The following is a 21,889-nucleotide window of genomic DNA, read 5'->3' on the forward strand; positions in this document are numbered from 1 at the left end:
CTTGTAATGACCGTTCTAAAACAGCGAAACAGGTTTAACTGTTAAGGGTATTCTCACAATATGATTCATACTTCCTGTAAGAACAATCTCACCAAAGCTGAACTTATTCATCACCTTAGTTACATTGAATAAAATGTCCAAATCTTGGGTTCCATATGGAGCAACAGTAAACCAAGGAGGAGACAAGCTAACTGTTGTGCCATCTGGGGGGACTACAGAGCACAGATATGTCTCTGGTTTGCATCCTACATTCTTGAAGTTCCTTCTCAGTGACAGAGATCCTTTAAGTGATGATATTGTTATCGAAGGGAGGTTCAGGTTAGCTGGATGGTCTAGGGAGTGACTGCACCATGCCCCAGTAGCCGCTGTGACTGTGGAGTGGCTGATGTTTGGTAAAATGCACAAGAAGCTTATGTAGTCTCCAAATTCTGTTTCATGAAAGATCATGTGTGATGGATAAGAAATTGCAGCCAAAGCATTTAGAGTTGCTATAATCAAGATCAAAATCGACATATAAAATCATATAAGTTATAAATCTGATATATATTGCTAAACCCGAGTAAGATATTCTCCTGTCAAGAGTTTGTTGCGTAAATGATGTTTCATTTAGAGAGAGGGTAGGTTCGTGTTATAAATAAAAAAATACCTATAAATTTAATAGATATAATTTAAGAAACCTTTTGAATTCTAACATAATGTCAAGTTAAATAAATCTATTTGGCTAATATAACTTTCAAACTGCAAATCTATGGGTGGAATGTACAATATTCAGACAGGTGTTTGTCATTGCATCTATCGGGTTATTAGTCAAGCAGAAATTTTTCTGAGACCTAGTCAGTTTTCTCTCAAAAGTTAAGATCATTATTCAGAATAATCTGCAACAATTCAACAGTAGCAATTGGTACAAAATGAGAATATAAAGAGGAAGATTACCTGCTGATATGACTAAACCCGGATCAAGAGCTCGAGTTGGATTGACATGGCCAGCACCAAAATCAAAATGTGTGGAGGGATTTAAGCTAGTGATGTAAAATCCTTCAGCCATTATGAGCTCTCCATTGTTATCGTACTTGGTGGCAGTGGTGGAGATGGCTGATGCTATCATAGATGGTGACCAAGTAGGATTCTGCTGCTTGATGAGTGCTGCTATTCCCACTACATGAGGTGTAGCCATGCTTGTACCAGACAACAAAGCATAGTTGTACCCTAATCAACCAGTTTGATCAATTTTTCTCAATTAAACAAAAAAAACCAGTAACATTTTTCCGAAAAATAAACTACAAGAGAGTTACATTTGATTTAGTTCGCGTTTAATTATTAGTTTCAATTCTTATATTAGTCTTAATATATTTAAATAAAACAAATTCTTACCTAATTATACATATTAAGACTAACACGAAAATTGAGACTAGAAATTAACAAGTACCTAAATAAAAATATAGAAAAATTGACTTTATTTTTACCTTGTAAGATGGGATCTAAGGCGCTAATCGGGCTCCAGGCTGCCCAGATCTGGTGTCCTGGGGCAAGAATATCAGGCTTTAATACATCTACAAGATTCCTATCTATATCGATATAATCTGGACCTCTTGAAGATAATCTGCTAACTACAGGAGCTTGCCCTCCAAAAGAAGCAACTCTGCCCTCTCCTATGGCTGCTTGTGCCCCAAACTTGATCACCAACCCTCTCTTGTCCCTGTACGTTTGTTCTTCATAGTACCTTGAAATAATCTAGAAGACATGGTTAACGTACAAATAAGACTAAAATCTTATTTTGCAGATATTCAGATGTCATGTCAGTTGATATACGCAGATAAATGTACCTGTGCATCAGAAACCTTTGGGATCAAAATGCCAGGAATGGAATAGGGAATTGGCTCGGCTATAAAATCTCCATAAATTGGGTTTGCAACAAAAATGAACCCTGCGACACTGAGAGCTCTAGCCGTGTTGATGATGGCTGTAATAGAGGAAGTCTGGTTGAAGAAGCCAGCTGAGAAAGTGCAGATGATAATGCTATCATAAACTACATCTGGGTCTAGTGCTTCTGGAAACTGGCATTCTTCAACATATGGTGCTGTCCTGGGAAATAGCCCTGTTATCTGAAGTGCATCCTTAGCTAACACTAGCCTTTGAAGGATCAAGCTATTTCCAAAAGTTGGTCCTAGGTCAAACAAAATATACTTATCAATTTGAGCATTTCCATACTCGTTCAATTACCTCTTTTAGGAAGAGAATTCCCTGATAGGTTGGGAGCCGGATGGATAAACCCAATTCGAGCAGGGTAAAATACTAAATTAGCCATTGAGAAATTAAAACAAAAGAAGATGATCATTTGGTGTTTTCAAGAACTAGGACTAATGATATAAATACCTGATAATCCCACCCCTCCAACTTTTTGGCCATTGCCAAGCAGAAGAGATCCTGGATAAGTTCTGTCAGTGGTGCCATAAGCCACCCCTACACTCCATGGACTGTAGGACACTACTGTTAAAGGACTAGGACCATGGTTACCAGCAGCTTGGACCACAAAAACTCCAGCTCTCCTAGCAAAAAGCATCGAAACCTCGAAAACACTTAACACAGTAGGTGAGTCTTCTGGTGGCTGGTCTGGTCCTATTGAGAGTGTTAGGATATCTACTCCATCTGATACGGCCTGTTATTGTATTAGTAATATGCAATTATACCCACGAAGCAAAAAAGATACATCATCACTAATTTTTGGTTTGGCAAATGTGGTTTAGTTAATTCATTAATCCTGGATTTACCCTCTGAAAAATATATTGAATTGATGCAACGCTTCTTTTAGTGATTGGAAACACTAATACGATAATTCTTGTTAGCTGTTGTTGATGGAGGAGATTAGAACGTGAATAACTAAGAAACATAGAAGAATAGGAAACCCAATTAAAACTTACTTGATCAATTGCTGCAACAACATCAGCAAGAGTTCCTATTGTTGGATAGATAGCCTTGTAAACAGCAATTCTGTTGTGTGATATGTATGATAAATTACGCGAGCAGATCAAATAAGAAAAGTGAAAGACGTAGGAAATTTACATGGTTTTCGTAAAGGTGACATAATTCATGAGAAGAATGAGTCCAGGTTCACTATAAGCAAGCAGATCAAGCAAGAAAAGTGAAAAAATTGAAAACTTATGCGGTTCGCTGAAAAATGACTTGATTTGGGCATATAATATATCTAATCTGCAGGAATTCTGGAGGAGATGACAATGATTTACCTTGCACTTGGTGCAATCCCAGAGGCTCGTCCATAAAAGAAGCTATTCACTACAACAGGAACTCCAGCATTTCCAGCTGCAGTTGATGCCACATGACTGATCATCAAGAAAAATCACATTCTTACTCATCAAGGACTAACAAGACGAAAACGAATTAGTTAACACAATTTGAACAATGGAGCTACAAAGGATTCCAACTCTTGTGTATTCAAGATTACCTGCCATGCCCAGATGCATCCATGGGTGAAAGAAAGTCAACTTTAGGGTCAAGAGTAACAAGTGCTTGAGCCCCGGCTGAGAAGAACCTTGCAGAAACTACCTTTCCATTGCATGAAGAAGATGGAAACCGGGGACCCGTCTCACAAGCACCGGAGAAATGAGAGAGATTTGATGTGCAAGGAGTGGTTGGATCATAAACAAAACTTGGGTGTGTTGGATTGATTCCGGAGTCCACAAATCCAATCACAATTCCTTCACCTGCATGCTTATCTCCTCCTGCTTCAGCCCAAATTCCTTGGGGCAACCCAAGAAATTGAGGAGTGTATGTTGTCATCAGCTTGGCTCCTCTATCTTTCTCCACTAACTTCACTCCAGCTGCATATTTTAGTTTCTTAGCCTGAGAGGAAGTTGATATATTATGTCATTATACTAATGTATATATTATTGTGGCATATGATAAGTTAAGCAAGCATATCTTAAGCAAAAAAGTAAAGGGTATGGAGAATTTATGCAATCTCTATTTAAGTTAAGGTGATCTATTTTACGATAGAGATAAATTCAAATTACTGTATAAAATTTCAATAAATTCCAAGATATTATTTTCTCTTAAACTCGAGCCTTCAATACTCTAAACTTTAATAAAAGATCCCGACTTTAACGATAACATGGAAAGACATGCACATATGCACGCATATATATATATAAAAGGTATAGTAACTGAAAGTATATAATAGTATAGAGAAGTAGTACTTGTGAAGAAGTAGTATGGACTGCAAAGCCATTGACAATGTGTTTGAAGCTGTAAAGTTTGTTGTAGCTGCCAGTCTGTAGAGTGCTTTGTAGAATTTTGTCATGAGAATCAATCAAGTGCTTTGCATGAACCATGGCAACCTCACTAATTTCACACATAAATTTTTATAAATAAAACTAAATCATCCCCCCTAAAATGAAAAATATCACGAAATAATTAACTATTTCGATAGATAATTCTATAAATTTAACTACTAGTAGAATATAAACTAATCCATTTAAGTTTATGAATGGTAAGTAGTTATTTAAATTTAAGATTTACACTTATTTAACAAATAAATTTCGAATGTAGGTAAAATGATCTGAATATGAATTTTTTTAGTGAAATTGTTAGATTTTACTTTGTAAATTCTTTAATTTTAAAGTTCACCTGTTGGGGTCGAGTCTTTTGGCATTAGTAGTAGTATCACGATGAAAAGCAACAGGCTCTCCTTCAACTAAAACCAAGTATATACCCGGTTCCTCTGCAAAACAAACAGAAATGGAAGACACGAAGAGAAGAAACACTAAGTATCTGCACCTCAGCATACCATGATCAGGTTTATAATTCCCCATTCTAACAATCGCCAATGAGATGGTAGAGATTACTTGTATATATCTAACTGTTCAAGGATATAAACATACGTGTATATATACATATATCGTCAGTTTGTTTTAGAAAAGAGAGCTCAACACTACTCTTCCTGTAACGTTGTTAACGTGAGTGAATAGAGGTGTTGCTTTAGAGTTTAGAATTAGACCAGGCGTTACACTCTTTTTCTCTTTCAACCGGCTGATATAAATATGTTGAAAGCTTAAACATGCAAATAAGGCAGGTTCATTATTGTGTATATCCTCAAAAAGTGGTCACGCCAAACAGACAATGTAACTTGTAAGATGCTTTCTTTTGAGATAGGCATTTATACCCTTTATTCTTTGTTCCTTGAAGACCAAGATACATTACCGTTACCACATACAGAAGAAACTTTGTTCAAACGCTCAAAAATCATTACTTTCGGAGTCTATAGACATAAACACATGACGGGTATATTTCTATTCGAACGAAGAACTTTGCTTTCCGAAACAACTTCTCTAATGGAGTACAAAGGGACTCCACATAATAGCATAAGATACAGGGTAGTAGGGAAGTCCAGCATGTCATAATAGCGTAAGATGCAATACTGCAACTTATAATTTCCTATTCTTCTACAAAAAGAAACAAAACAGAGAAAAGGAAAAAAAAAAGAAAAAAAGCCCTGCATTTATTGGAAGCAAAACAGAAACTCAGAAACCTTGCTTGCATTTTACAGAAGCAACAGAGGATTCTGAATTCTCCGTTAATTCTACCAAAGGATATTCAGTTCGACATTGAAGAACTACTCTTGAAATGGATCCTTCTTTTGGACAGATTGACAAGGTCAGAATGATCTCCTAAACCTAGCACAGGTAATCATCTTTACCATAAACACACCAAATTACAAACATCAAAAGACTGAGCAGGAGTACAACGCACTATACAGCTAGGATCGACATTCTACAGAAGCTAAATATCTTCAGGAATGAGACTTGTTCTCAATCATTATCCCCGCCAAAAACGAATCACCTCTTCCGGCGTTTTGCATCCACCTGAAATGAAACAGAGATTGCACTCATCAGTAGATGTAATTTTAAAGCTGCTCGCTATCAATATGAGTGTTCAATCCGGAAAAAGGCTTAGTCACATTTTTTATTGCTATCTTGTCCTAGTTCTATTTTAGTTTCTGATTAAAACCTTGAATTAAAATTTTAAATTTCCATTACATTCTTCTTCAGTTCAGTTCTGTTCTTCTATCACCCATTTCTGTTAAACTCAAATGGAATGGCACATGGAAAATACAATGGACCTACATCATAAACAATTGATACTGTCGCCTCCAATTTAGATGTTTCAAAGCATTTGACCTACCAGTAAGCACCTACATTAGCCAGTTAAATGCTTTACCACATTTGAATTGGCAGTCACATCACCAGTGTGGATCCCACACATAATTTCTGTCCCTATTTAACACAAGTAGGTAATAGATCGACTTGATTGAAAGTAATAAATAAAAAGTTTAAACATTAGTTTTATGGTTTTAAAAGTTAGGAACCAAACTAGAATACAGAGTAAAAAAGTTGAGATGAAAAGATGTAATTAAGCCCCCAGAAGCAAGTATGGTCAAAGTTACATCTAAGTTTCTGCAAACTAAATCAATTTGAAGTATTTCAAAAAAATAAATAAATAAATAAATCAGTTTGAACTAACTTTCTATACATCATTTAAGAAAAAAGTAACATCTGAAGCTATGAACTCGAAAAATATGGTAGAATGGGAATGTATCTCAAGATGGGAAATGTGAAATTGCCAAACATCTTATTGCACTATGAGAGTAAGCACACTCAAAATATTCAAGTTGGATCTTAAGCACTTCAATTCTAAATACAGTGAGTAATCATCAGCTGATATAGTCCCAGAGCCTTCACTACCAATCCATCAATGCATACATACATATTCATGTTATGATTATGGAGTCAGCAAGTTGGTCAAAGTCATATGTACAGAGAGATGGGACTGATAGTGAAGAAAATTAAACCCCCATATCACGGCAAGAATACATGGTATCATCAACAAAGGACAGAAAAAAAAAGCACCATAATGTCTGTAATAAAACAAAGGATCAAAAAAGAGAGAAATTAAAACAGATACACACGGACCATTAATATAGAAAGGAACTTCTGCTAAATACACTTGATGGCTAAATGAGAGAATAAGTGCCCCTAAATCTTAAGGTAACAACATGAGACAATAAATACATCTTCTTCCTTCCTTGTAAAACATCCAGTAGATATTGCAGATAGAGATTCAGTTTCCTTTTAACACTTCATGCTTAACAGTTACAGTTACAGACATGTTCTTCAAATATATACTCCACCCAGTAAAGAAAATTTATCAGTAAGTTCAAATGAAAACTACTTCTACAAGAAAAAGTGACAACTCCAATAGTTGAAGGTGAAATTAGCAAAGTAACAGTAATAACATTTTGGTAGTCATCCCAACACATCCCTGTATTCTCGCTCTCTCGATCATGCAACTAGAAGCTAATATCTGAAGTTTTCACATTCCACACGATTCAAGAAACACAATGACATTTGCATTAGACAGATAAAGTTTACTCTTAACCTATGTCTCAGATGACTTCTTGGACTAGGAATATCCGTCTTAATCCTAAATGTGGGAGGATAAATCTAGAGAACCGGCAGACATCACTGTTTCTAGGAAGCAAATGCATTGAACTACAGTTTGCATTCGAATAATACTGAAAATTACCACAGTTCATGTATTAATACTCACGAGGCATATGATTCATTCATAGAATGTTATAACCAACTGACAGAGGTAGACTGAACCAAAAATGAACAGTGATCACACAAAAGCAGAAGATAAAATTCTGACCTTAGCATCTATCGGTGATGAAGAAAAACCATTTTGTGTTCTTTTAGCATCATCTTCAGAAGCACATTCAGAACACACAAAGTGATCTAACTTCTTGGCTTCCTCAATTGTCATGCCAACACATGCAGGATGATACCTAAAATAGTTAAAAATACAAAAGAAATATATAAGATAACCCACACCAAAACTGCCATTCAGTTTCAATGACAAACTCTAACACCAATAGTATCAACCTCACAGGGAAAAAAAACATTTCGTTCATTGGATCAAATATCACCATCTAATTCACCATGGAATATAAAGGTTAGAAGATAAGTATAGGAACTTGTCATGATGGAAACTTTTAAAACCAGTTCTCCAAGGTCTAAGCAGTTTACTCTTGTTCTTATTTAGACCACTCCCCCTTTCTCTTCCCACCCCCCCCCCCCCCCCCCCCACCAAAACCACACACCAGAAAATTATGAACTACATTCAGATATAAGTTTTTAATTAATTTATTTCCATATTCTACCTTCAGGACATAAATTTCAAGATCCTTATTGAAGTTAGAACAGAAAGGATATAGAAGCTTTACCAGTCCTTGCAACCTTCACATTGCACCATGAGATCATCCGGGTTATATGGCATCTCGCATTTGCAATATCTTCAAACAAGAGATAATTACAAAAGCATCAAGAGACCATCAATGCAAGTATCCCAGACAACAAATTTATATATCAATAACACAAGAAAACCAGAAATACTCACACAGCAACCCGGTCTGGGGTAAACCCACCGGTTGCAGCCTTGTACTCAAATCTACAATAATAATCCTCAGCTCCAACATTCTCAAGCTTAGTATAATTCTTAAAAGTGTGAACAATACACTTCCCTTCAATGGTGTGAGCACTCTGCACGTCGTAGTGATCTGACAAGAATAGCTCTTTAGCTCCATGGAACTGCCTCCTCCCTCCAAGCGACTCCTCCGGACGGTAATACCACCGAACACTGACCTTCACATTGTTCCGAGCATCTGCTTCTATCTTCTCAATTCGCGCCACGTAGGGAGGCTTGCCAGTGTCCGATGGACGCATCAGAACGCAATCCCCAGCTGCAAAACGACGGCAAATTCACTCCTCCGCAATATAAATAAACCCCTGTAAACACATATCCATATGCAACAAATCTAAACAATCAAGCCATGGTTCTCAGCTGAAAAACGACCATAATTTCTCCCTCCCGACCATCAAATTCAAAATCCATATATCTTAATCTATACATACACGCACACAGATATACATAATCCCAAACGCAAGGCAGTTGCGTTTTTTCCGTCTCAAACACAACCTATTTTGCCAAGGCTCAATGGCACACGAACGTATAATCCGTAGGCATAGGTAAGTAAGTACCTCTGACGACTTTGTTGGTGCCTCTGATGGTGTAAGAGTCGAGCTCCTTCTTGCCAGTTTTTGTCTTGGAGGTGATCCCGGGTCTAGTTTTAGCCATGGGAAGCAAAGATTTCGAGATTAGGGTTTTCAACGACCGAACTTACAGATTGCAGAAACTTCAAATTCTCTGGAAATGGAGAGAATGTGGACTTTTTCCGGGCTTGCACGCACCAGAATTTGAGAAGAAGAACAGGAAGAAGAATAAGAACAAGAAGAAAAGAGGAGCTGGAAGAACGAGAAGAAAACCCTAGCTAGGTCCACCTCATGAAGAAACAGAGGCAGAGAAGACAGAATCGCAGAGTAATCTAGAAGCTGGAAATGAGTTACAATGCCGTTATTTATTTATTTTATTATTTATCTATTATCATTATCCGGATCAATTAACTTGCTAATGAAGCGATGATCGACCGTTGAAATTTGCTTTGCATTAAATCGAACGGTTGAGATAAGGCTTAGTATTTTTAAGTTGCTGTAACAAGATTCTTAAGAGCGTGATCAGATGCTAATTACGGTCAAATCCGAATCTGCATGGTTTGGATTCCGAACGACGTTGTCGTTTAGCCTGTCCAGTCAGATGATGACAAGTCAGCATCTCCAACAGAGTCTAAATATCCGTTTACTTTTACCTAAAGTTTCCCCCCCCCCCCCCCCCAAACGTTTTTTTTATTCTAATGAAATTTTTTTAAAATTAAATTATTAATTTATTGAATTTCTAAACAAAAGCAAATCAGTTTATAAATAAAAACATTACTTTGGATTTAATTTCATTTAATTTAATTATTATAATTTTATTAATATATTAATAAATTAAAATTTTAAAATTATTAAATTAATATGTTATTAAAAATTGATATATATTTATCTATTTGATTTTAAGTAAAGTTATATATTTTTAGCGAGATTTAAAATCGTAAATTTTAAATAAAATATAAAAATTTTTAACTATGGTAAATTTAAAGAAGGGGGTAAAAAAAAAATCACCTTATATACTTGTTTGGCTTCAAAAATAAGTAAAAAAAGAGTGATGAATTACATTTACCACTTAGTTTCTTCATATAGAAGTTGTAAAAAAGTCAAATATGGTACACCTTCTCAGTAAGTATTGGAGAAAAGAAGATGGTAGACATGCAATCTTCTAAAAGTTACCATGTAAATCTATGGCAATGTCAATTTTTAGGATTGAAAATAATAGATTTCATAGTTGGTGGTACAAAGTTGATACAGTAAAAATAGACAGCTTCTCATTTAATTCTGCATTTCTAATCCCAAAAAGGAAAGAAAGAAAACAAACATGCATGTTATTCAGGGTCTTCTCCTTCCCCCCCTTGATCTCTCTTTAGAAAAAGAAAAAAGAATTGAAGACTAAACTCGGCCAGAACTAATCAGACACAGACTTCCGATGCCAGGTTCAACGATTAATTGGAGTGTGCATCCGCTCAACGATTCTGTTTACAGCATCACGGGACATCACTAGCGTGTCGTGCAGCAGAATGCTATAAACATTCAGGCCCTGTAAGGATACGTACAAGACGAAAATGTAACGGACCCAGTTATGCAACAGCTGATTCAAGAATCTAAAGTAATTTTCAATTATGAGAAGGCATAGAGCAGGGCAGGAACTAAATAATGCAACTTACAATTGAAGGCAGTACATTCACGTAGTGTAGATTTTGTGTAGCTAGCTTCAGCTTGTCATCTATGGGACCACCGTCGATGAGCAGAAGTTTCTTCGTGTTCTCCATTTCTGTATAGAAGTTTACGATATTCTTGGTTTTATGCGTGGGGACTGCCATATCCTCGAAAACGAGAAGCTGTTTGCTCGTGCAAAATATTCTCTTGTTACTTTCTTGTTGCTCATGGTGGTGAAAAGGATCGATAAAAGAAATTGGTAACTAAAAGATTATGATCGTAGTATAGGGAAGAGGCAAGACCCTCAAAAGATTTGGAAGAAAATCGAGTCATTATGTAACAGAAGAAAATCTACTGGATTCCATACGCAAAAATCCTTTTCTACTTAGAGACAGGCCAAACTTTGATTTTGAAATTTCCTGATTTTATGGAACTCTAGGAGCAGCTGAGATTCAGACTTAAACTTGAAGGTACATGTAAACCTCAAATCCAAGAAAAGAGGAAAGGACAGAGACGACAACAGAGAGAGGGAGAGGGAGAGGGAGAGGGAGAGAGAGAGAGAGAGAGACTTGCCTTACCTTCTGCTGCACGAGCAGAGAGCGCAATCTTCAGCCCAAGACGCCGAACCTTCTTATTTAGCTTAATAGCATGACTTCGTGGCTTAGGGCCATGCATGGTAGCACCACCTCTGAACTGTTTGCAATTGATTTGATTCAATAAGGCCAAGCCAGAAAATACCACTGGCAAAGGCGTTCAAAACCAATTAAAGATGGCAATCGATTGAAGAAATATATTACCTGAGGACCACGCAAAGTACCATGCCTTGCTCGACCAGTACCCTTCTGTCGCCATGGCTTTCTACCAGTTCCACTAACCTCACTAATAGTTTTGGTTGAATGAGTTCCCTGTCAACATCTTAATTGGTATGAGCAACTCTTCTATACACTTAATGAACATGATATAGAGACTCCACAATTTTCAGTTTAGTTAGTAGTTACACATATAGGACTTCACCGATTACCGTTAGCTCGTATATTTAAACATCAGACCCTTTCGAAAAAAAAAAGGATGCATCCATGACCTCTCTATCAACAAACCTAGATCTGACATAGACAAAATGCAGATTACTCAGACGCAGTTACCCACCCCAACCAAGCATGCATGCATGGATGTGTTACAGAGATATAAAATATTATTAGCTTAAAGGCTATGTCCTGTTTTTTTACATGAAATTTTAATTTCAAATTCATTCATATTTTTAATATCGTAAAAACATATAAAGCAGTTCATAGGGTAAAAAATATTTACAAAAAGGAAAGTGAAAATGAAGATTATTTGAAAGAATAAAAAGCTGTTATTAATGTTTATTTGGGAAACTGGTTGATTTATACTTGATTACTTCATAAATACATCATCATACATACTTTCATGAATAAACATACGAGAATTTAAGAAATGAAAACTAGAAAATATTTTCATATACCAAATAGAACTGAATATTCTTATGAAAAGAGTAGAAGTGGGTAGAAAGGATTTAATTTTCCCCTTAATAAGGCCAATTTGGTTATTACAGTTAAATACTTTGACTCCCATTCCCCTTCAATCCATTCTCTCTCCATGTGAAAAGAATAAATTTTAACACTTGGACGAAGAATGAGGATGAACTTGTCATTCTCATTCCATTACTTCCCATTCCTTCTAGAGTTTCTATTGTATACCATTCCTTCCCCAGAATATAGAGAGAATATTATCAATAAGACGAGGAAAAGAACACATAAGAAATAAATTAATCAGGTAGACACTTAACATTTTCTTCTTTTTTTTTCATATAAGCACTTAATATTTCAGTGGCTTTATCACAATGCATCTGATATTTGTAAAAATAGTAAAAATAGTAAAAATAGCCCCATGGTCCCGCCCTCCCCTCCCTCCCCCAAAAGCCACTTTTCTTTCTTCTTTTCCTGAAACTAAAATAATTTATTAGGTTGAAACTGCCTCAAAATACCTGTTGTCGTTTAGCAAGCTGCCATCTTACAACCCGATGAACAATATCCTTCCTAATAGGAACATCAAAAACATCACCAGCCAACACCATGAAGCCCTTATCCTCATTATGAAAATTTGTCACAGGAATTACTAGGTCCTGATAAACGCCTACATCATAATGCATTACATCAATAAAACAATTGTCTCATTTAACACAGGAAGCAATATCTATTTTGCAGATTCATAAAACAGGGGAAAATGAACTATAAGCAAACATAAGGGAAAAAACTGTAATATTCATCTAAGCTGGATAAGAGAAAGCTAACTTGTAAATACAGAGAGAAAGACAAATATAATTCAAATGCATACAACGGATCTACAATTTGTTTAGAAATAAAAAGAAAAATTCGAACTTTTGTGTTAGCCAGTTTCCCACTCCAACCGGAAAATCAAATTGGGCACATGACCAATTTACAATTAATTCAAGCATTAGGAGTTACCAAAATAACTTTGCTAGAAAATATCACCTATACAAATCTGTATACAGTATTTTAATAATTCTTTATACCTATCGTACGTTCTGGTGTTACTAGAGTCTTCTTAGACAATAAATCTGAAGGAAATGCACTGCCACTTGAGTCTGGAGTCAGAATAGAAGTTGAAAGCCTTCGATTGGTAAAGAAAGACGAACCTGCCTATAATAAAGAGTCAATACAACACCTAATTTATTACACAGTTACCAAGAGTAGACTCAAAGTACAAACGAGAAAACGTTAAAAATAAAAGAGGAGAAAAAAACGCAAAACTTGAGATATCAAATAGATAAGACTTTGGGCACCCATCAACTAAGCAAGAAATAAATTTCTATATATTTCAAAGCTAGTAACAACATAATATGTTTCAACAAGAACTGGGATCATTGCTACATGAATCAGCTAAAAGACCTTTGAATACAAGAATTTGCCGTTCACACTATCATGGATAACATTATATACACCAGTGGGAGACTAACTGCAATGAGGAAGAACCCCTAAATCATATGTAGACGCCAATTTTCACAGCATTTCAATAAATAGGCTGAAGAGAGGGAAAAAAGGATAATGCAAATATACCCGTAAATAACTAAAGGAAGAAAATAAGCCATCCCCGGAAACATAGCCACAGGAATCTGTGAACACTGAAGGTAAAAATAACAATTAGTGAACCCACAAGATAATCAAAACATGCAATCTAGACATATATATAACTAAACGAAATTCTTTATCATTACCTTGAGAAGCTCTAAATGAATTAGAAGTAACACTCAGGGAATCACAGTGGCCAAACGTAGATAAAGTCCCAAATGAACGCAAAAGCCTTCTAGATATTGACACAGCCATATCCTTAACTCTTCAAGCGCATGTGATACTTATCTGCTCATCTAAAGTCAAGCTTGAAACTTTAATCTTCAGGCTTAAAAATAAAAAAATCCCATCACTTCTTTTTGTGATTTATGAACTAAAAAGCAGAGGATAGCTTGCAAAAGCTCTCATTTTCACGACTACTACATGTTTGATAAAATGTCACAGAGAAACAACATACAAAAACAACAAGTTAGTACAAAAAGGGTCACGTTTGGTAAAACCAACAAATGAAATCTACTAGGGTTGTTTAAAACTAACAAATGTAAAGCTGCGAACATAAAGTACCTTAAGGATTCAGCAGAAGAAAACTAGAGCACAGACGGTAGCTGTTCGATTCTAACCCGGAGGGACGAACGGGAGGAGGCAGACAAGTTGAGAAAAGGGGAAGTGGGGATTGATTCGCTCAAAATGAAAACCCCATGATCGACTAGCTCTGAGTAGTTTTGGGGTTTAGAAGAAACCCAAAGTCCATTTCTTATGGGCCTTCAATGGAAAAAGAGAAAATAGATGGATTTACAAATGGAGAAGAAGAAGCCTCTTTTATTTTGTTTTAAATTTATTTTTTACTCATGACATAAATTTTTTAGGGTTAATTAACTTGGCATTTAGCTCTAATTATAATTAAAATTTATTAGTTTAAAAAAATAATAATTTACTTTTTTATAATCAAAATAATTTAATAATTAAATTGTTTATACAATGTTTTATACAACTATATTTTTCTTTCTTTTTTTATTATATATGAAGTATTCTTTTAATTTCTCAAATTTAATTAACATGATTGAAAGATGATATTAATTTAATTATTATTTAATATCTATGAAAAATGAAAAAAAAACTAATAATGTATATTATTAATATTTTTAAAAATAGTAATCAGTTCAATTATAATTTTACGAATTACCCTCTAATTTACCGAAAATCATATAATAATCTATTATATTAATATAAATTAATTTGCTTTTTAAATATATTATAAGTTTTTATTGTTTAATTTCTTCAATTCTCATACTTCTTTGGCATAATTATTTTCAATAAACTTTATAACAATGTTTTAGGAGTATGTGGCACATTGGAAGATTTTGGTCTTGCAAGTCCAACCCTAGAAGGATTTAGTGTTTCGAGTTCAAAATGTTTTCGGATGAATGATGATTGATTGAACCGGAATTAGTCATTATACCACTAATGATTGACTTCGAAGTGTCAAAAACTAATGCAAACTCTTAAATTACGAAACGTTGATCGATCTATATTATTATAAAGTCTAATCAACTTCTATTATTAGACAAATATTTCAACCCGTTTTAGATCTAATCGTCTTTTATTATAAGACAATTATTTCAACCCATTTTAAAAAAAAATATGAATTTAAACCTAAATTTGAAATTTTCTAATTATAGATTTAAAAAAAAAGTCATACATTTATCAAGTAAGAGAGATACCTTGCAAGCCATATCCTTAACTGTGAACCCTAAAATTTGTACCATCTAAATTATGAATTCTAACTTTACTACTATCCAAATTTTACATTTCAACCATTAAAAAACTTATACTTTTGATTTAAGTTCTAAAATGAATGTTCATCAAAGCAAAAACACAAAGATGGGATAATTATTGATAAACCACAAAACCCATATAATTAATTTACCTCTTTAAGTATTTTTTCCAGCAAATATGAAGCTTAAGAACTTGAATGAAGCTTAACAATTTCTCAGAAAACCCTAGGAAAGATGGCAGATTGGAGGGGCTGAAGATATTCTAGAAGTCCTTTAGTAATACCTTACAATATATGTATCATAGGCTCCGTGTACCAGAAGTAGTACCCATCTGATATTAATATTACAAGACAACTGTTTTGATACTTCTATATATATATATATATATATATATATAAATTCAAGTTGGCAGTCAACAATATATAAAAATTAAGATATACATAGATATAACATAAGGTGAGGGAAACATGGTGAGTAATTATGAATCCTCAGAGCAGTGTGGGGGTGATATCCATGGGAAAGGGATTACCCAACACATTGTCCATGTAGTAGTGAGGATGGGTAGCATCCATTACGACAAACTGCATGTCCTCCGATGGCTTCCAGTGACGTTTTCGTTGATTGATGAACCAGTTGTTTATCTGCTTCTGATCCAGCCCCGTTGATTCTGCAAGGGCGAGCTTCTGTTGCTCCTGCCGATCATATTGACATTCAATGTATAAATGTTTTAGAACCATCAGGAAGATCAACCAAATGTTAGATTAGCCAGACACCCGAGAAAAGATGCATAAAAGGGCTTATAAACTATATTCTTATAATGCATATATGTAAATAGACTAATATAGTTTCTAAGTAATTGGAATTGTGCCAAAATACCCCAATAACTATGCTACTAAAGAGTTAACAAGTTATTTAACTCATATATTCTATGCCAAGCAAAAACCCGAAAAGAAAAAGTTTTGAAACATTTATCAATTTCTGCTCATCATCCCAGAGCATTATTCCAACTTTATCTCCCTACGAAACAAAACGAAACACTTGTAAGTTCATAAAGCTTAACTATAATCTAAACCTCATCTATAAGAATGTGCCTATCATCTAGGATTATGATAATTAAGAATTCGGGTCTATTTTTTTGTCGTAATCTGTTTATTTAAAAGCTGGCCAGTTAGCTGAAAATTTAAATCAAAAAATTCATATCAATATCTAATTCTCTCATCTCTCCCAAGTTTATTCTTATTTTCTCTTCTGGAGTTCCAACACTTTTTAGGGGTTGAGATGAAGGGCAAGGGCAAGGGCAAGAAGGCCTATTCGTAACCTACCATTATACATAATGTTGTATTATATATATATATATATATATATATTTCAAATATCGTTTTCCATAAGGTAACATTTAGACTTGTAAGATTTGAAGTTAAAGGAACGGTTAGATTTATAACCTAGCTAGTCACTACCGACACACAAAATAGCGAAAATCTACAAGAAAAACATGCAATAAGACAAGTGAATAAAGAATTTTGAGGTTATAGTGTATGCATATGTATGTATATGTAGATACCGAAGGGTATGGCCATTTGTAATGTCTGCTCCACCAATCCAGCAGCTGTTGTCTGGCTTCTCTGGGAAGCTTTCCCTTCTTCCTCTTCTTCATGAATTCCTGCTTAAGGCTACCTAAATACCCACTGTACTTACGCAAAAGCTGACCTTTAAGCTCCCGGTCTTCCGCTTGAGGATCAATGAACTCATTGTTAACATCAACCTCTTCTTCAGATGACCCATTCCTATCAATTCCGTCACCACAACCTGATTGCATTATGAACTATAGTAATTAAGCACCTACTAATTGGAATTATATATATATATATATTATATAATATAATAACCCTGAAAATTAACCATGTAGATCAACTCATAGAAGATAATATACATATGCAAGCAGCAATTCTATATATACAAGGTTTTGACCTTTGAAGATATACATTATTATCTTTTTGCCACGCTACTGATCTTCCTGAAATTCATCGTAAATAAGACTTTCAAAACTTTAACATTGCCTCGAAATTTCTCTCTAGAAGCAAAACAGAATAGTTAGATGATCCCAAGTGAAGCTTGTTCAAACTTTCCAATGGCCTAAAGATCTGAAATTTACAACAAGTCTTCTAAATTTTTCTTTCTACAAGATGACTAGCCAAAACCAAACACGATATATAGCCACAACGACAATTATATACCGATGCAAACTCAAGGAATTCATTCTTGAATGAACATTTTTAGAAGGCATAACATAAAAGAACTCTCATACAAACAACAAATCAAACTATTGGCATCTTAACTTCAAATCCAAGAAGTCTAAATTCTATCTCTAATGGAAAACAATGACCGCCTTGTAATTTAAGAGCACGAGTCACCTTATAACTCAACAAATACATATAGAAACCAGAAATTATATATATAGAAAGATACCCTATATTAAGTTTAAAATAAACAAGGAACCATGATTAAAAAACTGAAGGTTTGGTTTATGTAAACTAAGATGAGCCACTTCATCGAAGGGATGGAATCAAATAAATACAGAGTACAACTTAATATATATCTACTCTTGCGCTAAACAAGAGTCAAGACTCCAGATTCCACTTCTATATAAGTAGAGAAGCATCACTCAGACTCAAAGATCAAGTGTGAATTGGGGCAAGTATTAACTATAAAGGGTGTGCATCTGTGGCGTGAAAACATAATTTTACGAAACGATTAATCTTTAATGGAATCAAGACACATTATCACAAGCACTCTTCATATATCATCCGCATTATTTCACATGGTTAGACTATCACACATGTAATCGCGCTAGCTTCTCGAGCAAAATTTAGTAAAGTTCATCAAAATGGTATTTGTCGCAGAACAAAGTTTTTTCCTCGATTAAAATTTCCACACCGCATTAAACCCCATGTCAGTTCTCCATGCAACTAAAGTTCAAAACATTATACAAATTGAAGGCATTTATGATAGGTCCACATTTGACTTTACTACACAATGTTAACTAATGATCCTACAAAACATTAAAGGTGATTTAGACCTATTGCAATTAGATGAAGAGAAAGATACCCACCCACCCACGAACCAAAACATCAAATTAATCCGTACCATGTACATATGATATATCAACATATATATGTGCATGATGCAAGATTAGAGCTTTGTGTTTTTTCAAAATTCAAGTGCAAATTAAATATTCTTTTGGGAAAACAGAAAACAAGAAAGTGTTTTTAAACTGCATATTATTCTTTTCATTATTTACTTTATATTTTTTCACTTAATCAATTTAGGAAATAATTAAAAACCCAGAAAGTATTTTAAACTAAGAATCAGTATATGGAGATCAGAACAGACAAAAACCCTAATCAAACGGCTGAAAGAAAACACAATTAACAAAAGAATTCAAGATAGATAAAGTAGACAGAAAATCACAGAGACCCAAAGAAAATACATTTCCTTATTAAATATCTCCTTTGTATCCTGCAAGGTGCTAAAAACAAAAATGCCAATAATTAAATAAAGAAGAGAGATTAACGAAGAAGCACTAAAGACTCCACAAGGAAGAGATCATCCTTGGAAATAATACACTATATAATATACATACATACGTATGTGTATATATATATATATACACACACAGGCAAAACTCATTAACTATGGAAGAGAGAAACAAAAGAAAGGAAGGGAGAAATTAAAAAATATTTAAAGGGTCAAGAAAAGCATGCACCTACATAGAAGAGTGAAGAAAATAACTTTTAGTATATACTAATTATATTAATTAATAATTAATTAGACTACATGCTCTCGGAAACACGGGCATGCATGGCGGATCATTTTACTTTACTTAATACAAAAAAATATATATTTTTTTAGTCAATAAACAGAGGAGAGGAAACCCATCTCGTGAAAATGACCTAACTCATATATATATACATATATACGAATAGAGAGAGAGAGAGAGGCAGAGAAAGAGAAAGAAATATATAGAGAGGAGAGGAAATTAACCAGGAGTAGAAGAGGAAAGAGTTAGGGCTTTGAATTGACACTCGACCCTTTGAAGAAAAACCATGGCTTCCTTGAATGGTTTAGAGAGTTCTTGCTCGTACTTTGTCAGCATCTCGCAGTAAGCCTCCATGAACTGGTCAAGCGCCGGATCTTCGCCGATGCAGACAGCGCCGGCGGCCGGACCCATTGTAGCTGCCGATGCGCATGCTTCTTCTAACCTAGCCACCACCTCGGGTGGTGCCCCAACCTGAAACAAGTTAACCAGCTCCATCATCACCTTTCGTAACTCTAATTATCTTCTTGATGCAAAAAACTAGGGTCTATGGGTACATATATATAATATTACTTGTACCAATCATCCTGTATGTGTACGTTCCCGAAAGGCCTTTTTTCGCTGCGACTCGGAAAATCTTGAAGTAAAAATTTTTACAGTAATCAATTATTTGATACATAGACATCAGAAAATTTTATGCTTTCAATATAGAAAATCTTTTACTTCTAACAACACAGAAAATCTCCTGCTTCTAACAACATATGGAAAAAAAAAAAAGTTCTTTTAAATCTTTTGTTTTTGCATGTAACTGGGTTGTTGTGTTTCTGTGTTTATAGTCATCTGGGTATTTAACTATGATATGTAAATATATATACGTAGAGAAAATTACTCAAGTTCTATTAGGTATAGTCTGTTTCTGATCATCACCTTCTGACAATTGACATAAGCAGCCAAGAGACGGTGGTAGTGAGGGTGAGCCATGATCTTAGCCTTAACAGAAGAAGAGCAAGCACTGACTGCTCCGCCATCGTTGTTGCTCTCCATGAAATAACACCCTGCGTTGCTGTTGTTGTTGTGCTGCTCGTCGAGAATCAGAGAAGAACCACTGCTGCTATTGCGGTTCTGGTCTTGATGAGGAGGAAAAAATAGGGTATTTGAGTCTGCATTAGCATGATGTTGATGGTCATGACCATGACCATGATGATGATGATGATGATGATGATGATGGGAAGGGGTAGTAGTCATGATGGGCATCATCATCATAGGGGATAGTCCATTACTATTGTCTCCAAAAGCCATCATAGAAGAAGTGCTATTAGAACCACTCTCCATTATCTCTGTCTAAATTTTCTCTTTTCTCCTTTCTGCTTTTCCTAGTTGTTTTTCACTTTGTCTCTGCTATATATGCCTATATAAAACCCACCATTGTAATTGCCCATGTACCTCTTTCTTCCCTTCTTTTCTCTTTATCACTTTTCTTAGGTATAGCTTTTCTTGTTGAGTTTACTTTACCTCTCTCTCCTACGCAATCTTCTTTTAGCCTAAAACTTGTTGGATCTCCAGCTCCCTCCCGGGTTTTAAGCTTCAAGAATCAGTTCTTTTTACAGGAAAAGAAAATACTAAACAGTGATAGAGAGAGATAACAGAAGAGTCAGTTCTCTGTACAATGGAGTATTAAACTAAAGCCTGCTCAGATTTCCATTGGAAAATGGTTTTTTCTTTCTTTCTCTCTCTCTCTAACTATGTATTTATCTCCTTTTCAACTTCTATTTTCTGCAACGACAACTAGGTGATAGAGATGAAAAGAAAGAGATTTCAGGCTTAATTTAATAAGATGGCACGCGAGAAAGAGAGAGAAAGATGAGGAGAAGAAGAAGAAGAAGAAGAGGTCGATGATGGGTTTGTGAGATGGAGAGAAGAAAAAGAGTTTACCTTCCCGATGAAAACTCTCTCCCTTTTTTCTTGCACTGGCACTGATGCACTGCCATTACTGGCAAAGAAAAGAAAAATACAGAGAGAGAATATTTTTTATGGATAGAAGAGGAAGAACAAGAAAGAAAGAGAGAGAGAGAGAGAGAAGAGAGAAAGAGGAACGATCAAATCGAGGAAAAGAGAAGAGGGGATAGATATATATTGGCTACTACTACAAGTAGTTGATTAGATTGAGAGAGAGAAAGAGAGAGAATATAATTTAGATTTACTGTATTAATCTTTTTTTAATTTTTTTTCTTGCTCATCTCTGTAAGTAACTCTATTTGGCCTTCGATGATAAAATATCGTGTCCACTCATTAAAATATATATATATATATTTACAGTTTGATTGACATTGTCCATTTCTCTTTCTTCTTCCTCTTTAATTCCAATCTATTAGAAATATTCGCAGCACTGGTACTTGTCTTCTTTCTTTCCTC

The 21,889-nt window shown here is 34.9% G+C and overlaps 4 protein-coding genes across 8 annotated transcripts; all 4 read right to left on the reverse strand.

Annotated features, from left to right (window-relative positions):
- Positions 1-15: 15 nt before the first annotated feature.
- Positions 16-5,345, reverse strand: ALE1 (PA-domain containing subtilase family protein). Its single transcript, XM_088208232.1, has 10 exons — positions 4,642-5,345; positions 4,212-4,356; positions 3,461-3,858; positions 3,243-3,338; positions 2,919-2,988; positions 2,374-2,656; positions 1,824-2,164; positions 1,464-1,731; positions 934-1,206; positions 16-428 (listed from the first exon to the last, which is right to left on the reverse strand). The coding sequence occupies exons 1-10, from the start codon at positions 4,824-4,826 to the stop codon at positions 16-18; spliced, it is 2,472 nt and encodes an 823-aa protein (XP_088064358.1). The 5' UTR covers positions 4,827-5,345.
- A 145-nt stretch (positions 5,346-5,490) lies between these two features.
- Positions 5,491-9,469, reverse strand: LOC110808075 (chromatin remodeling protein EBS). 2 transcript variants are annotated; one of them, XM_022033417.2, is made up of 5 exons: positions 9,111-9,469; positions 8,470-8,858; positions 8,297-8,365; positions 7,723-7,858; positions 5,491-5,876 (listed from the first exon to the last, which is right to left on the reverse strand). In XM_022033417.2, the coding sequence occupies exons 2-5, from the start codon at positions 8,793-8,795 to the stop codon at positions 5,850-5,852; spliced, it is 558 nt and encodes a 185-aa protein (XP_021889109.1). In that variant the 5' UTR covers positions 8,796-8,858; positions 9,111-9,469; the 3' UTR covers positions 5,491-5,849. The 2 variants fall into 2 exon arrangements, with proteins under 2 accessions (XP_021889109.1, XP_021889108.1); XM_022033416.2 differs by having other exon boundaries at positions 8,470-8,812; positions 9,111-9,467.
- An 813-nt stretch (positions 9,470-10,282) lies between these two features.
- LOC110808077 (Ribosomal protein L4/L1 family) lies at positions 10,283-14,647 on the reverse strand. Of its 4 annotated transcripts, none has more exons than XM_022033423.2 (9): positions 14,453-14,647; positions 14,035-14,209; positions 13,877-13,941; positions 13,333-13,459; positions 12,784-12,932; positions 11,576-11,683; positions 11,352-11,471; positions 10,787-10,960; positions 10,283-10,659 (listed from the first exon to the last, which is right to left on the reverse strand). In XM_022033423.2, exons 2-9 carry the CDS (start codon positions 14,141-14,143, stop codon positions 10,558-10,560), a joined length of 954 nt encoding a protein of 317 aa, XP_021889115.1. In that variant the 5' UTR covers positions 14,144-14,209; positions 14,453-14,647; the 3' UTR covers positions 10,283-10,557. The 4 variants fall into 4 exon arrangements, with proteins under 4 accessions (XP_021889115.1, XP_021889114.1, XP_021889113.1 ...); XM_022033422.2 differs by having other exon boundaries at positions 14,035-14,307; XM_022033421.2 differs by having other exon boundaries at positions 14,035-14,184; positions 14,453-14,646.
- A 1,328-nt stretch (positions 14,648-15,975) lies between these two features.
- STM (KNOX/ELK homeobox transcription factor) lies at positions 15,976-21,564 on the reverse strand. The gene is made up of 4 exons (XM_088207131.1): positions 20,405-21,564; positions 19,705-19,951; positions 17,225-17,469; positions 15,976-16,355 (listed from the first exon to the last, which is right to left on the reverse strand). The coding sequence occupies exons 1-4, from the start codon at positions 20,807-20,809 to the stop codon at positions 16,152-16,154; spliced, it is 1,101 nt and encodes a 366-aa protein (XP_088063257.1). The 5' UTR covers positions 20,810-21,564; the 3' UTR covers positions 15,976-16,151.
- Positions 21,565-21,889: the final 325 nt, after the last annotated feature.

Source organism: Carica papaya, chromosome 7, assembly GCF_054855325.1.
Source record: "Carica papaya isolate Zhongbai chromosome 7, ASM5485532v1, whole genome shotgun sequence".
Lineage (NCBI taxonomy): Eukaryota > Viridiplantae > Streptophyta > Magnoliopsida > Brassicales > Caricaceae > Carica > Carica papaya.